The following is a 19,148-nucleotide window of genomic DNA, read 5'->3' on the forward strand; positions in this document are numbered from 1 at the left end:
TACATACTGCAGGTAACACCAGTTCTATACTCGGAAGCAACCTTTCAGTAGCAGAAATTTGGGTCGTTTTATCCATTAAACATGATACATCTGCCATCTTAAAAGAGTATGTTCCACTTTCATTGTCGTGGTTTCTCTGCCTTCTGCTCCCAAAGAGAATGTTCCACTTCTTCTTTGGCTACTTGTGTCTGTATTTCTTTTATTTTGCCTTACATTCTGGGATGTCTTGGTAWGGAAAATRTRTTGAATATACTTTGAATTAGAAAAATAATCTTATTTGTATTAGAAGTTCCTCTGCCTGTCACGTTGGAGCATAATTTTAATGTCTTCCTGCCGCTGCGTGGTGGATTTCTACTTTGAGCTGACCTGGTGCTGTTTGCCTCAGTCACAGAACGTCAGCAGCATGAGAGAGAGAGAGAGAGAGAGACTGACAGATGTCTGTCTTAGAAGTACTTTCTGCAGAGATTCATTGACAGCTGGCTAAATATACATACAGGTTCCTCTGTCTAAGGTAAAACGTCTCTCTGGTCCGACTTTATTCAGCCACAAAAGTCATAATCTTACGTGACTTGGGACAGTTAATTCCTTTCCAATTTGTTTGGACATCTTTAAGTTTTCTCAGTGATTTTCAACATACAGAACCAATAACCTTAAATGTKTTTTTCTACACCAAGCATGTCAATAATTATATATTATTGTAAAACTATAAGGACAAGCAAGATKTTTGAGTTAAATCAGCCGTTTACTTCCTGTCTGCTAACCAAAAGTTTTATATGTTAACAATTCATGTGTTACAAATTAATGTAGATWTTTATGACGAACATTATTGCAGGAAAGAATTCAATGTGATTTACTTTGAGAGTTTTGCCAATCAATACCAACTACRTYMATAATAACAGTAAAATTTAAGTTGATGGTAGTATTTTGTCAAAGGTGAAAGTTCTCATTGGAACTTAAGATTTACATGTTAGACCTGAAATATTAATAAAAATATCTGATGCACAGCAGATCTCAAAGTTGTTTWAGCATAAARTCAAACAGCCATGATGTTTTATAACCTGAAATCTTGAAGAAAAATAAGTGCTTCTRTAATACAATTRGAAATAAAAGGTTAAAAGGAGCAGCCAGTTACTACCGTCATTGACTYGGAGTATCTCTTRAAGACCAACRTTTTGTTGGATTCTGGGACTAAAACATTCAGTTACATCATCAACGACCTTAAAGGAGGAATTGTTAGAGCCCATCAGTCTGAAAAGAGCCATGAGACCATTTCCAACCAATTTGGATTCCACCATTCTCCTGTGAAACAGATTGTTCATCAGTGGAAATCATTCAAGGCAGCTGCCAAACGTCCAAATCTCCTTCTGCCACTAAGGTCACATTGAGTTTAGTTCACACTGCAAAGGTAAATATACAYGTCTCAGGCTATACATGTTTCAGTTATATTGTTAATGTCAAAAAAGGGTTCAAAAGTTATAACATTTACTGAACAACAAGAAGACTTTTAACATGAGCGAAGTGGAAACGTTTGGCTGTAATGCACAGTGTTGTTTTTAGCATGAAACCGAAACAGAAAAGTGTATATCAGTATTAATACTTGAGGATCGTGCACAAACAAAAGGTAACTATGTTCTCAAATCAGGCAAATWTTACCTAAACACAACTTATTTTAACTTTTTATTTCAGTTTTGAAATAAAATAACTTTTYATAAGCTGAAGATTTTATAAAAATTGGAGTCCAAAAAACAAAAACGACAAAAAAGATTTGAATACTTTATTTTATTGATATGTCTGGATAAAGATCTTTAAGAAACTCTTGACACTCCCCATGCAGCGAGTTCAAACACAAATGAGGTCAGTAATTTCTAAATAAATTGCAAGAATCCCAGTTAAATATTGCACCACAACAGGATGGTTCATAGTGGATATTTAGGTTTCTAACTCTGAGTWAGAAAAAAGTAAGGTAGTTTAAGTTGAGATGGTAGTATTGCAAATTTCATGGAGCTAGAAAATCTAAATTTTGGACACTGAATCAGTTCTGCTGCTGTAACTGAATGGACTACAAGTCAGCGCTGCGGAAAGAGCAACACTTATATTCTCAAATAGGCTGATCATTAGYCATGTTTGTTGAGCAAATTAGACACATTTACCAGTAAATGAGCTGAAATTGATAWTCTGTTTCTGTAAATGGATGTTAACTAGTCAGGGCTGTTTTAATGGCCGCATCAGAATTAGTGAGCATAATTTTCTCCCACAAAGGAAAAGTTGCGTGATGGGAATTAGAGTATACAATGCTTACAATACATTGGCATTATTAACCTGCTCATTCATAAATTATCTTAGTTTCTTGGAAAGAAAATCTCTGAAAGAAATATGTCTTCTGTTTCATTCACTCATTCAAAATTATTCTAGGTCATTTTTTTAAGTTTTGAGTTCATAGTATTACATCTGAACCCTCAAAAACAGCTTCAATTGAAGCACGTTTGGAGGGTTTTCCATCTCACAGTAATAACTATTAATCCTTACATGTGTCAGTCTGGACTTTTTGATTACGTGGATAAAGTTAGAGCACTGAAACATTTGAACCATGCAGGAGAAAAAACAGGATCTGGATTTCAAACTTCATCTTTCTCTGTCGGAGAAAAGACAGAAATATGACAGAAAATRTCTGCTACTCTAAGTGAAAATRTAAAGTGGCCTGATGTTTAATRTAGCYGACAAATGTTTGCATAGCACATGGTGAAGACTTAAAGATTATTCTTTTAAAGGAAAATTATGAAGACAGCCATACACCTAAATATATTGAGCCCAGCTTTTGGAGCTTGTGGCACTCTTGTATTTGTATTTGTTGCTTGTGACTTTCTGTTTATTTATATTCTTTTGCTCGCTGTCACCTGTGGCGTATAGATAGCTTGTGGAAGTTAGTTTACGGACTGAAATACTCCCAGTCCAAGATTAAATGCATTTTTTTCTCTTTTACTCGGCCTGTAAATCAGTCCAAAACGAGGCGGTCTGACAGCTTGTTCTGAAATGGACTGTCAACAAAATAAATACAGTGCACTAAGTGGATTTATACAGTCCACCATACGGTGCTTCCACAGTTCAGCCTGGACATAAGGCACTGCTTCCCAGCTGGGGGTTTTGCTCCTTGTTCCAGCCTCTGCAGTCACATAAATGATGGTGAGTAGTTCTGCACCTGCCTTCTCTTATCGATATGTGGGTCTCTGCCTCTCTCACACAGTCATTAAAAAAAAGGCATATAAGACCAGTGTGAAAGTGGAGCAGTACTGACCCATTTTACTGGTTATGGATGAAGTTATGGGTAAAGTGGCTTCACTGTGTGACGCACTCACTGCAAACCACTCCATGTTCAACAAGCTCTAATTGATTAGTAATTTCCTTCCTACTGTGTTGATTTTAATGAAAGCTAGAAATTTCCTCCCTACAATCTTTGACAGTAAAACGGGGATTAATGGACACCTGTTTTCAAGATGCAGAATTGCTTCAATACTTTCTAGATAAATAAAAAAAACTTGGTCATTGTAAATGAGCACAAATGTTCTTGAAATGCTCTGAAAAAGTATTTACAGATTTCTTCCATTTCTTTAAGGTTAAATGTTTCTGATTGTCAGACTAGTTTAACTATCAAGTATAAACTAACTAATACTGATCCTATGTGAAAAAAGTGTCCTCCCAACCAATACACCTTTGGCACCAACATTTGTCATCAATTGTTTACAATATTTTCCATCAAAGGTGTCTTTTACGTTACTTTAAAGGAAATCAAACACACTTATTTGCAAATTTGTTTGGATTCCGTCCCTGAAGAGTTTTTGAGCACGGATTAAATCCTGACACAGTATTTAAAACATATTTAAGCCTGGATTTAAATGTTACATTTTTCTTTTTACTTTTTAACGATTTAGATGTGGACTCACTGGTTTCCTGTTTGACTGAAATGAACTTGATCTTAAATTAAAAAAACAAATGGTTCCAATCTTTTTTGTAAGTTACAGAATTTGTGGTTATAATTATTACATATAGCAATTACATAAATCATCATAAATCATAACTCGGTTAGTTTTGCAGCAGACGCACACCTTCCGGAAAATTCAACTTCTTGTCAGAAATGTGGAACTGGTCTCTCTGTTGTGAGCGTTGTTGTTCCACATGTCTTAAAAAGCTGTTTTCCATCAAAAACGGCCCACAGTTTGTCTGCTTTTTGTGAATTTGTGATCTAAAGCATGCTTGACAGCTCCACCAAAGAAAATTCATACTGGGTGAATATTTTTCCCCAGCACTATTTTTTTCTTCTAATATGCAACGAGAAACTAAATCTGCTATATTTTGTAGACTTATTCTTTTTTTATTTAAAAAAAAATCACTTATCTGCTTATTTTATACTCTTCAGAGGAACATTCAGTACTAATCTCATTTGGAAACGCAGAGCCTCCCCTTTTATTACATTGCATCTTTTTGGTATTTAATGGTTTCAAAGTATATCAGCCGCAGCAGGAAGTCTCTAAATTTGCAGTGACACAGCTTTCATGGCAAAAGGACAATACTGAATGCAGCTAATCACAAAGATAAAATTACTCACAGCAGTGCTGGATTTCATGCAGTGTCATTTCCTCTTAATGCCATGCACACACACCACATGCTATTTAGATGTCAACTTTTTTCTGGAACTGAGCAAACCAAGGCCTAATTGAATAAGGGACAATGTTGTTTCAGATTGTGTATGTGGGAAATATAAAAGGCCACAAGAGGGACAAGAACTGACATGGAAAGAGGCAAAGTTTCATTATTTCTGGTAGCAACGGCTACTTTATCATCCACTATAAAAAGGAATGTAATCTTGTAGCTGGTCAGAAATCAGCCTTCAAACCTAACGTACTTTAAGACGTCTTAATCATGAAGAATGCAGCATGTAACTTGTATAAAAAAAATTCTAACCATCTATCACCATGCTGTGTAATATGTGATCATTTTCCTCCACCTCCTTCCTGTGTGCCATTGTACCAAAATGCACTGCTCCTGACCAAAAACAACCAATCGGAGCCAGGAGGAGGGTCTTGACGCTGTCAATCAATGTCATGTGCTAAATGTGCTAAAGGCAGAGAAACAATTAACCATTACAGGAAAACCGTTAATCCTTTTATTGATGGGCATGCTAACCAGCCTGAGCATTCACTGTAGGCTGTGCTGGCTGCAGCGTAGCCGAGAGCAGGGGGGATGAAGCAACACCACACACAGGGTGATTGACAGCACTGATATCCTCCTCTTTGCTCTGATTGGTTGTTTGCAGATAGCACTGGGAGAAGGCAGATGAGCTTGATTTTTTTTTWAATTTTTTTTTTCATAGATTATCTGTCTCATACTAAACTGTCCCAACATAGTGACAGTTTCAGCAAATGTATAGAAAAATATGTTTTTATATGAAAGTTACATACTGCAGCTTTAATGTTGAATAATATAAAAATAATCTATTACCTCATATGTTGTATGAAATATCTTTAGCGAGACATATTTCAACCTATTTTAACTCAAATGTGCCATTGAAACGAATATCTACAGTTGTAAATTATTCTTCATACACTTCAGTGAAAGCTTTTGATATTATTAATGTAAACAAAAAAAATAACTACAGAAAAATTACATCTGTAAGATAATTATTCTGCTGCAGAAAAGGGTCGATTTTTACTACCATTTGTTTGTGTTTTCTACTCATGTAATCATCCATTGTATGCCAGCTTATTTCACACTGTTCTTAAGTAGTGTGGTGAATTATCGACATACGGTATGGTATAATTTCATTTAGCTGTTAATTTTATGTTACACCTTTTTTTCCACAAATTGTTGTTCTGATTCCTTCTTATGCCTTTTGAAATGTGAAAGATTATGACCCCCAACCATTTTTTTTTCTGTCACAGCAAATAATTGATCTAAATCACAAAACCACAATTGCTCACAGTTGATTGTGAGTAGTTTACAGAAGGTTTCTTTAAATCATCGGTTGTTGAAGCAGGTCCAAAACACATCAGAGAAGGATACAAATTGATGTGTTGTCGGTGTGAAATGTCCTGTGGCAAAAGGCTCATATTTGCACTTGTAAAAGTCAGTTGGCAAAACTACAAATGCATGAAATGGCAAAATGAGCTGGACTCGATTGGTTTGATCGACCAAACATTCCCACTTGTCTCCAGCAGAGTCGGTAACTGCTGTCCATCTGGACCTCTTTGCACTCTGTTTTTGTGCTCTTATCAATCAATCTGCCGCACACAGAGCAGAGCAGAATGTGAAGAGACAAAGTGTGAATAATTAAATGGCGATGGATACAATAATGAGACAAAGTGGTTTGCAAATTAATAGAAAGGGCCTCGGGAAAGATTGAAAAATTACCCATAGTTCTTTCAAAGAAACTCCTTACAGTTGGTTGACCATAAGATGGGAGATTCAACCCTGAACTTTCTGGCTTTTTGTTTGGATGTTTCTTAAACTTCATCAATTTTGAATTTGTTTATATATAAGGAGGAATTGTTTACTTAAGGTGCCGTCAGCACTGATGATCTTTTGACTACTTATTTTACTCAAGTTGTGATTAAATGTGGTCAAATGCATTTAATTTTTTTTCTCCTTAAATGCAAGCAAGAGTAGTTGGCATAAACCTATTCTCTCAAAAGTTTCTGTCCTTTCATCAATTAATAATTTATTTTTATTTTGGCACAGAGTATTTCCTGAATACTTAAGAGTTATTATTATTTCTGTGAAATCACACACATCTTTGTTGCAAACACATTAGAGACCGTATATATGGTCTTTACGGTTAAAAAGGAAAGAAAAGCAAAAATAATCTTCCAATATAAGGCGTGCATGGGTTCAGAGTTGGAAGAAAGTGAAGGACAAACTTCAATATTAAACTCACCTTAGTTCAGAAAACATTGGTGCAATGTTTAATGTAATAAAGCCCGTTTTCGTTGGGAGTTGGGCAGTTAATCCACCATAGATCTCAGGACCTAATAATAATAATAATAATAATAGTCTGTTGGAGCTGAGGGGTGAGACTGGCTGTCATGCTTGGAGGGAACAGCTTCTGCTCAACATTCTCTAAAAGGAAGACGAGAGAAGAAGGAGCAGACAGAGGCATATTCTGTTGGATTCATCTGCACTGAATCAGTGTTCCTGTCAGAACAAGATCAAGCAAAGACAAAAATGTGTTTGAGCCTGTGTCATTAACATAACCTTTTCTCTGGTTTGTTGTTGGCAGGATTTATGAGCGGGTGATAGACCCTCCTCAGATGGAGCTTACCTTAGGCAGTGGAGTGTGGCTAGGCCAACACAGCCACAAGCACGGCTTGTTCAAGGTAAGCTTCCTCCCCCGATGCTGCACGCACACACCTACATTCTGCTTGTAACTGAACCTGCTTCACATTCAATAACGCCTGGTGTAATTGAACAAATTTGCAAAAGGGTGTGAGTGTGTGTGTGTGTGTGGAAGAAACACAGGAATAAGATTCTGAAACAGAAGTGCCGGGGGCTCGGAGAAACTGCACAAAGCTCAGCGTGAGCTTTGAAATGCTTATTCCCAAGGCCATCACAATGTTGTCAATTTCTAATTGTTACTSATTTTCTCAGGCTTCTGCATGCACTCACAGCTGGCAGGGGACATGGGAGAGCCGAACCAGGACATGCACACAGTTTTGATATTCATAGCTCTCCCTCCCACCTGCCATGCAATCAGTGGGCTTTCTATTTTTCTTTTGTAACATATTGATTAACTGCAAAGCCCCACTGCGGTGAAAATTATTTCTCCTCCCCATGCTTTAAAACCTTTGTTGCCGCACTGGAGCACTGTCCGTCTTCCAGCTCTCCCCTTTTGATTTATTTATTTTTTGTCTGCTGTTTCACCAAAACTGAGAAAACGGCAACATACTAGTCTTAAATGTAACATTTCAATCAGCCACTTCCTTGCCTTCAGTCATCTCAAGCATGTGCTGGTGTACATGTGCACGCAGCAGCTCAACGTGATGTCAGGTGCGTTGACAGATGGTGTGGAAGAGCGGAGCCCCGTGTGAAGTGACAGAGAATGAGGAAATTTTCCCCTCAGGTTCGTTCTAGTATCATTGTATCTCGGCTGACAGCTGCCCTGGTAACACACTAAATCAAGGTGCTGCTGTTTAGTGTATCAGAAGGGCCATTTCGAGCTGCAGCTTGTTTTGAAAGTACCGATATACATCTCTGGAAAACCACTCGGGTCATTCTTCAGTGTGACAGAGAAGGGAAGTGGGAATTCCAGCACACCGTTCTGATTTTGCAAAGCAAATAGCTTTTTGTGCTATTTTTAGAACATAAATTTGTACATTCAAGCTTTACAAACAGCAGCAGGTTTATTTCCTTCAAATTCTTTTTACATACCTCTGMTATGTAACATACTCTGCTCGTGTTCTCACTAAAACCAGGAAGATAGAGCACATAACACCAGCTTTAAAGTCCCTACTCTGGCTCTCTGTAGCTCAGAAAATAGACTTTAAAATACTGATGTTAGTTTATAAATCACTGAATGGTTTAGCACCACAATATATTAAAGATCTGTTATTGCTGTACCAACCGTCTAGACCCCTCAGATCTTCTGGTTCTGGTCTGCTCTGCATTCCCAGAACCAGAACCAGATGAGGAGAAGCAGCATTCAGTTTCTATGCACCACAAATTTGGAACAAACTTCCAGAAAACTGTAAAACAGCTGAAACACTGGGTGCCTTTAAATCTAAACATAAAACCCACCTGTTTAGATTTGCTTATGGCTAAATTAGGGTTAGAGTGCGGGTTTTGATGTCTTCTATGTTTTTATCTTTACTTTTCATCTATTTGTTAATGTCACATACAGTTTATATTTTAATTATGTAAAGCACCTTGAAATGCCTTGCTGCTGAAATGTGCCAGACAAATAACATTTGATTGGTTGATTGATACTCTAAATGTATGATATTTTGATGCATACATCAGATTTAATCCTTTTCCTAACTGCAAATAGCTGCGTTTGGCATTTTGAAATAAATTTGCCTAATGGAAACAAACCAATTTAAATAAAAACTTTTTTGATAAGAAAAAAATAGCAGTAGGATGAGGTGGGTTTTTTTTCCAGCCGCATCAAAATTGATTTATTTCACAAAACTGTAATAGAAGGACTTTTTTTTTTACATCAGTCAAGTCACATGATCAACAACCAGATGTTGCCACTGGCACAAAACACAAAGAAGAAAACAACAGGAAGTAGTTGGAGAATGATGATGTGGTATGATTTATCTCATGAACAAACTTAATCCTGTGTGATTTTAACTGTTTCTCATCTAATGGAAACACGTTTACACATTTTTTTATTTTTATTTTTTTAAATTTGTAATGGAAACACAACTAACGGTATGAAAAATCTCTTTAAAACATTTATTTATTTTTTTAAGACATTTTTATTTTAGGATGGTTTATTAAAGATGGCTACCATATCAAGCTCTTCTTTGGTTAAGTTGCTTTTGTATGTTTCAGTGAACAAAACCATTTGTTCACTGAAAGCTGTGCTTTGGTATGTTGCAGCTGGTCTTTGTGAATATATATATTTTATTGAAATCCTGAGGCACAAGTTGATTAAGTTTGTCCCTAAGAAGCCTATAAAAAATCCATCCTTCATTTCAATTGAGGTTTTATTCATATCCCAAGGGAGAATTGGTTTGCAGCAAGCATCAGGAATAAAAAATAAAAAAAAAAGCAGAAACCTTTCACTGTTTTGCTTCAGGAGCTCGGGTCAGAGGGGCAGCAGCTCCAGGAGGAAACCCAGACAACTGGAGGATGTCACTGGGAAGCAGTCCAGTCCCACTCCATTTCATCCCAGTTCCCAAGGCATTTCTTATTTCAGACAGTATCTTCCCATTGGGAAACGCCTGGAAAACCTCCAGAGGAGGCACCTTGATCAACTGGCTCCTTTTAAGCAGAAACTACTTTGAGAATGAAATTATTTTAAATCTTCTTGCACACCTTTTTACCAGGTGTCCCAAATGTTTATTTATATTCATACTGGTTAGATTTTCATTGTGCTTAATGCACAGTTTTGAACTTGAATATAAATGTTTTGTAGGAGAGTCTCAGAATACCAACAATAGTTTCAGGAGGACTTTTTCCCCTCAGCTTGACATTTGATTTAAAATGCTCTCCATCTTCCTGTTTTGCTTTTTTTGTTTTTACATTTTAGAAGATGTTTTTGCAAGGTGTTCTCCATTGTCTTCATTGAGAGTATTAAAAAAGTCAAGTGGAAACTTGAAAGCATGGAAAAAGGCAAGTTGGATTTTGTAATAAGAAAAAGAAAATGCCAAAAGTAAAAAACATCCCAAGCTTGTTAAATGAAGTCGAACATTTTATCAGACTTTCTGAGGAAACCACAAACATTGGAGGTGTGGAGGTATTTGCTAAGATATCAGGTATGCACCTTTTTACTATTCTCTCCACACTGTGGCAAATTACACTTCAGTTTAACCTGTTAAAGATGAGGAGGTATGTGTAAGGCTTGGCGACCGCTGAGAAGCAAGAGGTGAAGGGAAGAGAAAAATAGCCAAGAGCTATGAATGTAACACAGTTGATCGGAGTTGAAATAAAGCAGCAGGTGCAGTCCATCCTATTCAGGACTTGAGTGGGATAATGATAAGATGAGCTAACTAGGCCTTTAAATAAAACATCCTGAGCCTTGGCAGAGGCTGATGATGCTCCTTTTTCCTCTCTCTCCTCCTGGGAGTCTCCATTTGAGGGAGCAACTGTAATAAATTATCTTTATCTAAAATCCATTGTGCCAAGCATGCTGCTCCTCAGGGACGCAGCATGCTTGTTTGAAGCCAGCACTCTGGTGAAATGCTCCGCTTCATGCACCACTGGATGATAATTATTCTTATATGGACAATGATAGAGAGATCAGCTAAATGTTTTTGTGCGGTGTGCGTTCTCCTTTGCAGACTTGCTCAGATTAGTTGAATTTAATCTTTTCATCATCAGCATCATAGAACAAACTCCGTGGTTTGAGCCATGAAGAAGTGATGTTATAAATGTTGGACTATGAAAGAAGAAATCCATTCTCTTACATCAGTTAAGTTTCATTGGTGTCCCAACAGTTTGGATCTATACACTGTGCCTTGCAAAACAGTATTTGTACTCCCTGAGCCTTTTGTGTCTGACCAACACAGAACAGTGTAAAACCGCGGTGACGAATGATAACATCCATCCATCCATTGTCTACAGCTGCTTATCTGTGCAGGGTTGCAGGGGGGGCTGGCGCCTATCTCCAGCAGTCATTGGGAGAGGAAGGGTACATCGCACTCATCAGTCCATTAGAGACCCACAGGACAAACAGCCACACACACACACACACACACACACACACACGCACACGTCTATGGGCAATTTACAGAAACTGACCCCAGTCTCTCTAAATTCTCTTTGGGTTACCATTTGAACCCAGAACCCAAAGCAAAGGGGCTCCCGACTGCGCCACACACAGAATCTATTGATTTTATTGTCAATTTCTGAAGGTAAATGGTTGCACTGAATTTTATTTTGAGCGTCGGAGTAAAAAGAGCTGGATAAAAATGCACACCACACTTTTTAGATATTTGTTTGTAAAATTAATTTGCAAATCTTGTATAAATGTTCCTTCCATTGACAAATATTTTCTGCCTTGTGTTGGTTCATTACAACAAAATACACTGAAGACTTTGGTTGTTTTTGCGAGACAGATTGTGACTTCTAGGAAAAACTATAAACAGACTGATTTTGCAAAAGAAATAAAATAATAATTTTGTTCATTTTGAAAAGGGTTTTTGCTTGTGAACATCAACATGTGATGGAAAACATGGTATGATGTTACATTTCGTCTCATTTTTGTCCTTGCAGATGTATAAATTGTTGAAACAAACTCTGTGTTAAGGGTTAATTGACCAAGTGAAAGTCTTAATTATGAAAAGGAAAGATTTCAAAGTTTTCTTTTATAACTTGATATTTTGTTTGCTTTCAGGTTTAGTAAATTGACGGCTTTTTGCGTGTTTTGCTTAATGTCACGTCACTCTTGAACACTAGTCAGCTATTTTAATTGTTTTCTCTTTGCTGTAATGTATATCCCACGAGACTTCAGACTTCTCATTATGCAAATTTTCGCAGAAATCCATCAAAGAGGTTTCTTGAAGTAGGAACATGAATAAGTTTAATTAAAAACACTTTCCCCTGCATGATTGCAGTTGCAAGAGTATTTTATAAGAAACGTTCAGCAAATATGTTGTCTTTCAACAACGACGACAGCAGATTCTGTCCTGAGGGTGCAACATCATCAAATTAGAAGAAATAAAAACTTGAAATATTCTGTTTGTAATGAATCTGTGATATTTATAAGTTTTACTTTCTGAAATGAGTGACGGATATCACAATTTTACACAATATTGTATTCTTTTTTAGCATAATCTGTACCATACAAAGTCATTAGACCCAGAGTTTAATCATTTGTTCTCCCAAATGTTTTTTTCCTCTTTTTAAAAATCTGATCTCAAAATGTGACTGAATTAAAATTTCTTTGTTTACTTCTGCTCTCCAATTTTTGTCTCCAACTTTTGAATCAAAGCAGGAATGAACTGAACACTTACTTTTGAACTTTGGAGGAGTTTACCTTATCAGATAAGCAGCGTAAAACTTCTATTCTTTAGAAATGCTAATGTTGGCCTCTACTTAATGTCAATGCCTTAGCAAACCTCCAATTTCTAAGGAAATTGCATTTCCTAAATTCAGTGAATCCTCTAAATATGCAAATGCATCTTTTTTTTCCAACACAAATGGGCATGAATGTCCCAAGAGCTAAATTTTCCTCTGCATATGAGTGTGAAGGATGACCGTGGCTGGATTGTGAGCCAGCCTGCTGTGCACTCTGGCTTTTGTTTTGCTTGAACAGGGTCCATGTGTTGCTGCTACATGTGTGATGTGTCTCCCAAACTGTGTTTTCTGTTTTTCTATGCATGCTACGATGACAACCAGTGATGGTGCATAGGATCCTCTTCCAGAGTTATTAAAGAAATGTTTGTAATGTGGATAAAAAAGTGTAGAACTTCAGCCAAACAAAGTTGTTTTCTTTCACAGCCTAACTCTGTTAAAGTCACTTTTCTTAAGACTTTGGAGTGTCAGTATTTATTAGGTCAGAAGCCTGGAGACGTCAACTTCACTACTGCCAGTTTTTTGTTTGTTTTCCTTTATTTTAGATAAAATGATGGGTGAGTTGCCAGTGTTTCAATAATTTGGGTTATGAGCCCTTTGGAAAATTCCCTAGGATGCCAACTAACRTGTGATGTCTTGAGTGACAAAAACAAAAATAATCTTCTAATACCTCTTCATAATTTTTTTTTATGAATATTTCATCATACAGTGTTTCTATGCAAGAGTAATGACTGTGAAATTGAGCTTGTTTTGGTAGGGATGCAGGCGAGATTGGAAAGACCCGAATTTTCAAGATACAAATGGGTCAAAGGTTCTGCTGTAGGTTGGTTGTTTGGATTCTCTCTGCATATTTCTTGCAGCCGTGCCTCTCTGGATGATATAATTCATATAACTTGAATCAAATTTCTTAAAGGGTCAGTATTATGCGTTTTCTAGTGACATACAGTGGCGCAAAAAGTGGGTATGCAGGGTATGCAACGCATAGGGGCGCAGCACCAGAGGGGGCGCCAAAACCCCGTCTGGAGGGGGTGGCGCACCCAGTGGCGCAAAAAGTGGGTATGCAGGGTATGCAACGCATAGGGGCGCAGCACCAGAGGGGGCGCCAAAACCCCGTCTGGAGGGGGCGACGCCGATGTTTTCCCATACACGTCGGCGCRCCTTACGCTCCTTCACCTCGCGCACATAACGAGGCTAATGTAGCAAGTTTTACCTTTCACGTATCGTCGCCTCGGGGGGACGACGATGAGCGAGTGAGTGTCGCTCCTTCACCCTGACGTTCCTTCCCTCTGGGGGAGGCATTCTATGTTTTCACATCCACCTGAATAATGTGTAGTTGCGCCACTGGTGACATAGTATCATTTTACAACACAAAGAAGTTACTGTTGCCTTCAATTGGTAAAAAAAATTAGATGTGTATAAAATATCACTTAGGAAATTTGAATGCAAAATTTAACACCTTGAAATTTGGCGTCTGTCTCTTTAAAAACTCCTGCTCTTTCCAAAACGTTGCCTTCAATCCCTACAATGAGCTCAGCAGATGCACACTTTGGCCAGGTGTTTGCTAATGGCAGCTGGCTAGTCTGAAGGAGCGGATTACGGGGAGGAGGGCTCTGTAATGCAGAATCTTGGAAACTGAGTTGCATGTCGAAGGTAGCGCTGGGTCTCAGCAGGGGTTTTGTATGACTGAATGGTTGCCAATGAGATCAAAGGATTTCTCAAACATGCATGAACACATCAAAATAACACTTCAGGTATGTTTTGACAAGAGAATAACATTATAAGTCTGATATTAGGCCACCACTGTACAATCTCTTCTTGAAAAGTAATGGTTTGTCCCAAATGCCTGTCATGGATCAGCTCAAACTCAGTCTGTTTTTAGAACCATAACAAAATGTGAAGCTACATTTTCTTTTTTTTACTTGTATAAAGTAAAACTGTATGGGAGCATGCATATCATTTCCGAGAAGTACTGCTCTTTGACTACTGCTGGGTCTGTGCGAGAGAGATATTGAGCTTGTAAGAGGGAAGGAAGTATTTTTGTATTCAGTTCAAATACTCGTCTGATCATTCAAAGAAATGTGTGGTCAGGGCTCCTATATTACACCGGCGGAACAGACTTCTGCGATCTATACCTTCATTTCCATTCTGATCGACACTGCCAATCTCTTCCTCGCCATCTGCTGCTCGCATTGCCTGTAAGTGTGTGTGTGTGTGTGTGTGTGACAAGGTACGTTCTTGTGTGTGTGTTGTTAGTCTGTGCTGCAAGCCTGTTCACCTCGAGGCTGCCTCTCTTTATGCGCCTGTGTGAAGAAAGGCATCCAGGACAGGGAACTGTACTGTAAATAGGATTTCACACACGCATAATGCAGACATGATGATGCAGATTGTGCTTCAGGTGGTGAATTTTAATGTCCCTCCAGTGTGTTATCAGCAGCTACTTTGAAGGAGAAGTGAAATGATATTGGATTTCGAAGTGTGTGGGCACCCTGGTGTTTCATTTCCATCGTTTTCCACAGAAAAAAGCTGCTGATGTCTGAAACTCTTACTTCTGGTCATCATTACACTTCTTTTTACCCGTCACGAGTTTCTGAAGAGCACTTGTCTTTCAGAGTGATTGGCAGACTGTTGAAGCATTTTGCTTATAATAGGGTAAAGCTAAATTGAAGTCTATGTTTTTGTTGATTTTTTTGTTTAACAATGTATAAATTTTTTCCACTGTTCTGTCATGCGCTACTTCAATATAACACAATAATGTTGCTGCTGCAATGTGATGAAATGTAATAAGGTTTAAAGGTGTTCCTTTTGTTTTTTAACCCCAAATTCACTGCAATGTCAGAAAAAAATGATCTAAATCGCAAAAAAATCTCTACAGTGTTGAGATGAAACTAAGTTTATTCCTCAACAATCTACACATTGTCCTCTCTTGATCATTTCAAGAACCTTTAGAAGCTATAGAAAACATTTTGAAAGAACTGCTTGAGGAAATCCTGAAATTCAGTTTACTCTCAGTAACTCTTAGATTTCTGCTTTACTGTACAACAGACACTAATGTAATTGAAGAACCTGTAGATGAGAAAACTTGTTCTGAAAATTCTGCACCAGGCTGAATTTTTCAGATTAGGCAGGTCCGATTGATTCCTACATACTAATAACAAACAAACAAACAATAAAAAAACAAAACAAGCAGAACTTTATTTGCTGCATTGCAGCATCTTGTGGATTGGAGACATACAGGAACCTGAATCTGTCTGACTGTAACGCTGTAAATGGTCTTACATTTTGTCTTGGTGGATTTTACTCAATGGATATTATTCAGTAGGACCGACTCGGCACATTAGACTGAAACCTTAAAACTATAAATTGTACTTTTTTCAGGTTTTCTAGGTATGTTATGTTTAAACAGCATACTTTAATCTTGCTTCAGGCTGGCAGAATTAATGATCCATCTTTATGACTGTATTTTCAGGGAGTTATTCAGGATGTGAAGCTGATCTTTGCTCCCAATGGCTACATCACACAGTGTCCAAATCTTAATCGCAGTAAGTATCTTAGCAGCATTGTCAAAAACAAAGAAGGGTGTGAAAAATGATCCTTTGTTTTCACTTTAGTACTTCAGACAGAAATGACATGTTTTTTTTTGTCTCCAGCAGTTTGGTTTTTCATTTGGTTGCCTGCTTTTTTTCTTCCTTTGTTTCTGAATTTGTTTCCTGTCAAACAGATTAAGATCCAGGGTCACTGCTTTGTTACTCTTTGTCTCTGATCAATAAGGCAATCAGACGCTGGTGCTTCAATATTGATACAAACACCCACCACTAGCATAACATAGACATTTTAGCACAAACATTTCAAGCTTCATTTAGTTTTTTACTGTGGCCACCACAGACGGAATCAAATGATGATTATTTTTATTAAGTCTGAAGCTTTTTCTGCTGCTCTTTTTTTCTTCTCTTCTTGATTCGCCCATCGAGCCTGTCCCACCTGCAGCGATTTCCTGAGCCTGGTGCAAGGCATCATGGACCTGCAGGAGCTCCTCGCCAAGATGACCCTGAAGGTAATGAGTTGGAACAACCTCCCATAGACTGAGAGACGTCTACCAGATATCCACCACCAAACCGATTCACTAAAAATTGCAGGCGGAAATAAAAACACTGAACGACACAAAATGAAAGCATATCTTGATTTGAAATTCAGTTTTGAAATTTGTTGCTGGCTTTGCTGAAGGACATTATTTTAAATCTAAAATGTTCAGTCAGATTTGCGGTAAATGGATGGAAGTTTGACCTGCCTGGTGTGTTCCTTGGTTTTCATGTTGTTTACTGATTGATATTTCTAATAAACATGTAAGGCCTTCACAGAATAGGTTGGCTTTCTAATTAAGTAAATTGTAAAGGCAGCTTGTTGTGTTGTGTTCCTATATAGCAAAATACAAATAAAAGGGGCATAAATACTAACGACCAGCATTCAATATTGAAGGTTTGCTGTTGCAGAATGTGGATAATTTTGTGAGGTACGGATACATTTTCAAGGCTCTGAAGTTAGAACTTGAAAAATCTTTTTGGGGAAATGTAATACTAGTACATTTCACCAGATAGTTATAAATGTGAAAAAACTATTGCTCAACTTCACCCATTTTAAAAGACCTACTTTTCTAACATTGTGGATATGTCAGCACCATATCTAGGTGCCTGGTCTTTGAATTTATGTGTGAATATCAGTAATAAAAAATGTTTCACAGTTGTGTGATAAGAAAAAGGACTCGATTGTCGGCGGCAAATCAGATAGCAAAAGACAATGGTGATTAAAATCAATAAATTAATTTGAATTCATTTTTTTGGATTTCATTCACTTCATAATAAATATGAATAGTTCATATACAACTAAAAAATCATGAATGAAATATTCACATAAATAATATCTATTAAACTCAGAAGAGACACATTTAAAATACACAAAACATCAGTTTATTCAATGCCACATGAATTCATCATGATTTTCTAATTTGTTCTAAATGCAGGAAGATATTCTGATTGTTTGCTAAACTGACAGATTCAATTAAAATGCATCTTTCCATCATCATTATTTTGATTTAACTTTTTTTTAATCTCTCTTCCTCTTAACTTTAATTTGCTTTCTCATTTTACAAATCTGGTTTGAATATTGTTTTGTAAAACCATGTGATGTTCTTTGTACATACATTTTTAAATATTGTACTCTGTCAATACATGAAGTTTCAATAAGTTTAACTGACAGAGAACAAAAACGAGGCAAGAAACCTTCAAGTGACAAAACGGTGAAAGAGACAAAGAATCTGTCAGAGTAAGATCTAAAAATCTTTATCTGTCGCAATCTAGAGCCGATGACGGCGACGGATATGAAAGCTGAATGTGGATTATAAAATCTGAAAACATCTTCTTGCCTTTCTTACTTACATTGGTCTGAGTTGTACACACAAGGTACAAACGAGGTTTAGAGAGTTTTCAGAAAATGGTGACAGCGTCAACTCAACAGGAGACTAACAGGCAATGCGCTATGGAAAGCCATGAGGGAAAAAGTGATCCATTTCAATGGCTAAACGTCTGCATGAGCCATCAACATGAGTATGTTATGAGCTGTGTGTGTAATTGTGTGTGTGTGTGTGCGTGTGTGTGTGTGCTTGTAAGAGTGCTACCAGGTAGAAGTGGATGAGGCAAGGGCGTCCCAGTGGGTGAGTGAGATCTGGAACATTTTGGGTGTAAATAAGGATGAGATGGTGACCATTACCCTACTGCTGTGTTAGTGCCTCCTCCTTCGCATGAGCACAGCTCGACCTTTTGCCACCTGACCGCACTTCACATATAAGTCACAGTGGGGAGGATGTAGTCATCTCCTGCTCTAAATGGCTCTCTGTCTATGCAGTGGAAAATTGAAGGATGGAGCAAGCAGCGAATAATTGCCGGCACCCTAGTTTGTGAAGCCGAGTGTCAAGGTGAGGTGAGATGACACTAAGCCCCTCTGTGTGTGGATAATCATGGTAGAATTTGCATGTATTACACTTCTGTCTTTTATAGGAAGGAGCAAATCGTGTACGGAAATCACAGAGCTTTTACTTGTCGTGAAAACAATTCCCCTGGTTATTTCCTATTAAGCTTTCCGATTTAAACCCCCACCAATTTAATTAGCACAGAGGCTCTTAAAAGAATTAGATTTCTGTGATGCTTTGTGTTCAACACTGGGCAGCTTGAGGGAAGCGATAATCTACTCAAACTGGGTGCAGTGTGAGTCCATCTACTTTTCGACAAGCAGCAAGATTTACTTTCTTTTTAGTTTTTTTTAAAACAGTTTAACAAGATACACTGAGCTGCAGCTGAAACTTTAAATAAGGTTTGTTGAAGTTTTTTTTCTAAATTCTGCTTCCAGAGGCATTCAACATAACCTATTATATA

General features: G+C 37.5%; 1 protein-coding gene across 1 annotated transcript in view; it reads left to right on the forward strand.

Moving 5' to 3' along the window:
* LOC103462905 (protein kinase C-binding protein NELL1) overlaps positions 1-19,148 on the forward strand; it is a 236,769-nt gene that overhangs the window by 66,201 nt on the left and 151,420 nt on the right. The window contains exons 6-8 of the mRNA XM_008405946.2: positions 7,268-7,364; positions 16,193-16,265; positions 16,695-16,777. Coding sequence (XP_008404168.1) covers positions 7,268-7,364; positions 16,193-16,265; positions 16,695-16,777 — 253 coding nt within the window. The remainder of the gene's footprint in view (positions 1-7,267; positions 7,365-16,192; positions 16,266-16,694; positions 16,778-19,148) is intronic.

Source organism: Poecilia reticulata, linkage group LG3 (genome assembly GCF_000633615.1).
Source record: "Poecilia reticulata strain Guanapo linkage group LG3, Guppy_female_1.0+MT, whole genome shotgun sequence".
Lineage (NCBI taxonomy): Eukaryota > Metazoa > Chordata > Actinopteri > Cyprinodontiformes > Poeciliidae > Poecilia > Poecilia reticulata.